The sequence below is a fragment of the Plecotus auritus genome (assembly GCF_963455305.1).
Source record: "Plecotus auritus genome assembly, chromosome: 6".
Lineage (NCBI taxonomy): Eukaryota > Metazoa > Chordata > Mammalia > Chiroptera > Vespertilionidae > Plecotus > Plecotus auritus.
In genome coordinates this window covers 63,538,784-63,544,842 of record NC_137773.1, presented here as the reverse complement: position 1 = coordinate 63,544,842, position 6,059 = coordinate 63,538,784, and the positions used below count along the sequence as shown (strand labels likewise).

The 6,059-nt window shown below is 43.8% G+C and overlaps 1 protein-coding gene and 1 pseudogene across 2 annotated transcripts; both read left to right on the top strand.

Moving 5' to 3' along the window:
- The first annotated feature begins 1,246 nt into the window (after positions 1–1,246).
- On the top strand, positions 1,247–1,784 carry LOC308251196 (M-phase-specific PLK1-interacting protein-like; annotated as a pseudogene). Its single transcript has one exon. The product of its transcript is annotated as an M-phase-specific PLK1-interacting protein-like (transcript).
- A 1,317-nt stretch (positions 1,785–3,101) lies between these two features.
- LOC308249883 (tripartite motif-containing protein 75-like) lies at positions 3,102–4,511 on the top strand (the record flags this gene model as incomplete). The annotated part of the gene is made up of 1 exon (XM_080671928.1): positions 3,102–4,511. The coding sequence occupies one exon, from the start codon at positions 3,102–3,104 to the stop codon at positions 4,509–4,511; it is 1,410 nt and encodes a 469-aa protein (XP_080528054.1).
- Positions 4,512–6,059: the final 1,548 nt, after the last annotated feature.

The following is a 6,059-nucleotide window of genomic DNA, read 5'->3' as shown; positions in this document are numbered from 1 at the left end:
GTCAGGTGCAGACAGCTTGGTGCTGGCAGAAGCTGGAGCTGAGGGAAGGATTGTGGTCTTGAGTGGGAACAAGGCCTGTAGGGGAGGGTCATGATTAGATCCCTGTGGATAGAGGGCAAATACGGGGAGGCCCCAGTAGATGCTGATGGACTTAGCAGCTAGAGGGGAGTTCTGGCAGCTAGAGGTAGCTTTGTCAAGGATAGGAGGGGTGACCACAAAACATGTTCTTTGACCATAGCATCGTGAGTATGGAAGGTCCGGGCCGGCTGTTAGGCACATTTTCCTCTCCAAAAATCCTTTGTGACTTGTCAAGGTCACCTGGCCATAAATGGGGGAGCCAGCATCTCAGCCCAGGCAACTTTTGAAATCTTTGCCAATTCCATGAGATACTACAAAGAACAATGGCCCTTGTAGATCACGCTGATGTCTCTGGAGTTTTCAAAATGATCTGCTTTGATTTCATGATTGGTCATTTGTTTCTATGATTAATCCCCTTTACCCATTTTATTTATTTGTTTGTTTGTTTGTTTGTATATGTTAATTCTTACCCGAGGATATTTTTCCATTGATTTTTAGGGAGAGTGGAAGAGAGAGGGAGAGACAGAGAAAAATACCCATGTGAGAGAAACACATGGATTAGTTGTCTCCTGCAAGAGCCCGACCAGAGCTGGCCAGGCGGAGCCTGCAACCCAGATAGGTGCCCTTGACTTGCTCAGACTGATGCTCTATCCACTGAGCCAAACGGGTTAGGGCTATAGGAGCTATTTAGATAGTTTGACTAACTAATACCAACTTTCTGATTTTCAATCATACCAGATGTCTTCCTTAGCCAAAGAGAATGAAAATGTTCTACATAATTCTTTTTTTTTTTTTTTAATTTATCTTTATTGATTTCAGAGAGGAGAGGGTGAGAGATTCAGAAACATCAACTATGAGAGAGAATCATTGATTGGCTGCCTCCTGCACATCCCCTACTGGGGATTAAGCCCGCAACCCAGGCATGTGCCCTTGACCAGAATTGAACCCGGAACCCTTCAGTCCGCAGGCTGAGGCTCTATCCACTGAGCCAAACCAGCTAGGGCTCTACCATAATTCTTGTAATCAATTATTTTATTTTCATTTTTCTACTGTTAATAGACTTGCAAACAGAATTGCATGGGCCTGTAACCCTACACCACCACCTATTTAAGAAAGAGATAATTCGGAACAGTACCAGGATGTAGGAGTAAGGTCTTCCTCTCCAGATATGCACCAACAGAACTTTCCACCCCTGATTCCTCCTTACCTTGGCCCTGGTGTAGGAGGTTGGATCAGCGGGAGCAGCTACTAGGGTTCCCCTGCCAGAGGCGGATCACAGCTGCCCTCGCCTAGGGACAGGTTTGACAGCCCGCATCACACGCAGTTGTACAGGCCCAGGTGTAGGCCCTATGGGAGCAGCCACTCTCCAGGACAGGGCGTCAGCCTCCTGTGGGGCCCATTTGGGTCTCAGTTCCCTGGCGGCTACCCTGGTTCCTACTTCAGGTCCCCTGCGGGGTCTCAGCAGCAATTACTAGTAGGCTACTCCCCAGGGCAGCAGCAGGCCCACCCCCAGGCTTCTCCAAGGACACCTGCACCTTTTGGATCAGGGTGTGGTAGAGAAAAAAGAATGTCTAATGAGTTGGATGGAAAGTTATCTCAAACCTTCAATGCTTGAAGACCCTTGGGCTGGCCTAGAAACAGTATCTGTAGTGGACATAAGCAATACTCAAACATTCACAGGCAAACAAGGAAGATATCTTTGTTAACATTTCTGAAATTCACTGGAAGCTTCATGTGTCAGGATCATCTTGGACAGAACTTTCAGTTGTGTATTTAAATTGAACCCTGACATGGTGACTTTGATTGGATAATTAGTTGAGTCTGCTTGGTATTTTTCATCCTATCAAACATTGTTTATATTTGGAAATAAATATGGTAGGATAATTTGCAATATGTAGCTCTCTGAAAGTGCCTACCACATTTTAGATAATTTACAGTTTCCAAATATTTAACATTCTTGGTTATATAATGGACATTTGTCTTTTAATGTTTTTCTAATGTTTTAAAATAAAATATTTTGTCTTCCTACCTGTATTTGGTTTTGTCATATGCTAAAGGAATAGAAATATTAAAATAATGCTTTGTAATCAGAATTTGTAAGTAAATATTTTTCCTATTACTTTTCTTTTTGCATACTACTTTTGAAAGTAAAAAAAAAACACAAACTATCCTTTGAGCTGTAAAAAAAAAAAAAAAAAAAAAAAAAAAAAAAAAAAAAAAAGAAAGAAAAGAAAAGAAATAAATACATAAAAGGAAAAAGAAATAGATAATTACCAGCACCTACAAGCTTTTCTCATGTTCTTCCCAATCACTAGCCTGGCTCTCCTCCCCAAATGTTAGCACCATGCTGATATCTAACACCTGTATTTCCTCCTTAGGATCTTGTCCCCACAAATCATTGCCACTAGTGGGTGGGTCAGCAGTGACAATGACTTCAAAGAACAATTGTTTGTGTGTTTGTTTCATTTTACATTGAAACCTTGATCTCCAATTTTATTCATTCTGAGCATCACATGAAAATCAGTTTTTTGAGTTGGAGGGTCCTCAAGGAAATCTTACCTGGTCGAAATCGCATCTACTTTTCTGTACAGAGCTGAGCAGGTTAAAGGAAAAACAAGTAAACTTTGATATATTATGAATTCAGCACTATAACAAATAAACTGTTTAAACCAGAGAGACAAATCAGTGGTTGCTTCAAATGTGGCAGTGAGCAGGACCACAATGGTAGCCTTTTTTACATGCAACAATCTTTTCTCATTTCCAGGAGTGAATAGGCACTTTAGAACCATATCTGCTTTCTGATCAAGAATTTCTGAACTTGGATTCAACTAGTCTGTGATCAGCAGGAGGTGGTGAACTGAGCTCCTCTGAATACGTGTGGCCACTGGTCTCATAGGAATGAGCCATTCAGGACAGCAAGGCCAGTGAGATCTGAGGGTGCATCTGCTTCTCAGTGGAGAGGTCTCCAAGAGCCCAACCTCCTGAAGAAACCCACCTCAGTCCCGTCCTTCTTTCAGGGCCCAATGGCAGTTGACGCTGCTCTGGCAGGACTCCCGGCAGAAATCAACTGTCCCATCTGCCTGGATGGCCTGCGAGACGCTGTCACCATCGAATGTGGGCACAACTTCTGTCGCTCCTGCATCCAGCAGTCCTGGGCTGATCTACAGGACAGGTTCCCTTGCCCTGTGTGCCGTCACCCATGCCAAGAGAGGTGCTTGAGGAGCAACACCCAGCTGGGAAGGATGGTGGACATGGCCAAGCTCCTCCAGATCACCAGGGACAAGAAGAAGCAGCAGGAAGAGAGGCGCTTGTGTGAGAAGCATAACCAGGCCCTGACCCTCTTCTGTGAGGAGGACCTAGAGCTGTTGTGTCCCCTGTGCACTCAGCCCCCTGACCACCAGGGCCACCAGGTGAGGCCCATGGGGGAGGCTGCCTCTCATCACAGGCAAAGGCTCAGCAATTACATTGGGCCCCTAAAGAAGCAGGTGGCAGACCTTCAGAAATCAATAAGCATTGAAAGCAAAAAACCCTTAGAACTGAGAGAGAAGGTGCAAAAACAAAAACAGAAATTAGCCTCTGAATTTGAGCATCTGTCTCAATTTATGGAGCGCGAGCAAGAGGAAGTTCTCTCAAGGCTAGCTGAAGAAGAGAAGGACATTCAACAGAAACTCATTGCAAACACAACTGCATTTTCAGACCATCTTTCCAAACTCAAAGGTCTAGAAAAGGAGGTGGCAGAGAAGAAGCATGTGACACCAGATGTGAAATTCCTAATGGATATCAAGGGTGTCCTCCACCATTGTGATCACCTGAAACCCCCAGCTGTCTATTGGTTCCAGTTAAGGAGAGAAGAATGCAGTCTTCCTCCTCAGTGTTCGGCCCTGCAGAAAATTATACAGAGATTTAGAGAAGAAGTTACCTTGGATCCCAAGACCGCACATCCTAATCTGCTTGTGTCTGAGGATAAAAAGTCTGTGACATTTGTGAGGAAAAAGCAAAGAGTTCGTCGGAATCCAAAGGGATTTGTGGTCGACCCAGTTGTCCTGGGTTCTGAAGGGTTTGACTGTGGCCGACATTACTGGGAGGTCCAGGTGGATGACAAGCCTGAGTGGGCCGTGGGGGTCTGTAAAGACTCCCTTTCCAAGGAGAGAAAGCAGCCCCTGCTAAGACAGGAGAACAGATGTTGGACGATTCAGCTGCAGGATGGTGACTATGTGGCACGAGGGTCTGTTCCTGTCACCCTTGTGCTGAAGGAAATGCCCAGAGGGATTGGCATCTATCTGGACTATGAGTTGGGTCAGGTTTCCTTTTACAGTTTGAATGACATGTCTCACATCCATTCCTTCTGGGATACATTTTCTGAAGTGCTGAAGCCTTACTTCTATATCGGGTGTGATCCCAAACCTCTCACTGTCTGTGCTTTAAGAGATTAGGAAGGATGAACTGTCACTTTGCTTTATTTTCTCCCTGTGATTTATGGACAGTAGGTAGAATTTGGTACAACTATGAGTGAATCTAGCACCAATAAAGAACATTAGTTAATGCTTATTTGACTTGACATATATGAACAATGTTTTTCTTATTTTGTTTTCCATTTTTTAAAATTTTGTTTCAATAGTAATAGAGATGTGGGAACTATGAAATGTGCAGGTTAACTGTCAAGTTTTCCCGGTATAAATTGTGTATGAAGCGCATAAAGTGTATAAATTGTACTTTCACCGCTGCAGTAAATTTGTGAACATTTGCCCATTTCCTATCCCTATGCATTTACCTGTTTCGTAGTTACCTTACACCTTCCAGGTGGGAGAAAACAATTTTGGAGAGAGAGTTTTGTGTCTCTCAAGTTTCTGCTGTTTGGGGAAGCAAGGAACTGATGCTCCAGACAGTATTTGCAAGGAACAATATTTTGTGGGAACAGCGTTGGAAGATGGAGAGGTGTCTCCATACAAAACAGGGCAGGTTTGTTTGCTGTCCAGTATAATAAGGGAATGTCTCCCTCCAGGGCATATCCAGTATTATTTCCTACAGGATTCCACTAGAGTCTAGACATCATAGTGGATTCACATAAACACAAAAATGTTTTCAGCTACAAAACCTTTTCTTTCTCCCACCATTAAATCTTTTTAAACTGTATTGTTAGGGGCAGAAATAGACTATTGGGGACCAGCTACAATTATAAGAGATATTAACCATGCTCTGTTAACCATGATGGTTCTGTTCTGATTAGAGAAAGCACACTCTAACTTGTCTGAGAGTTGTACGCCCTGGGACATGGGAGCTAATATTGGAATGCAGTCCATCCTCCTGTCCCAAGAACTGCCTATCATTATGGAAAGATTTACAACCTCTTGGCTGAAACAATCTAGTCCTGAAGGCCGCTGCTCTTTACAGCTCCCAGCCCCTATTACCGGTAAATGGGCCCTGGGGCACCTGGAGGCGTCCTCCCTCTGCAACCCCCCTCCAGCATGCATGACTAGTAATCTGGAATGATTATCCCATGCCTACTTCCCCATACCTGTAATTCCTACTTTCCACATAATCTTTGTCCTTCTACCCAATATAAGCAGCTGGCTTTTGGGGAGAGGCAGAGCTGATTTTTGTGGATGACCTACTGTTCTCCCATGCTGCCGGCATTATTGGAATTAATACTCATATGATTCATCCCTGTGTCTGCTTAATTGACTGAAGTAGTGACAGGCAGCCTGGGCCCCTCGGTTGTCCTGTTACAGTGTTATTACAACTGTGCAAGAGCACAGACATTAGGGTGAAGGCCTGGGGCAGAGTGGGAACTGGTTTGTGGGGGGCAAGGGGGAAAAGTGGGAGGGGGGCCATCTGTAATAATCTCAACAATAAAAATAAGAATATCTTAAAGGTTATACAAAGTAGAGATAAGAAGATAATGAACCTCCCAGAGTCATTATTAGTATAACAACTTCATCACTTTAGAATTCTGTTCCTATATGTATCAGATAAAAAGAACA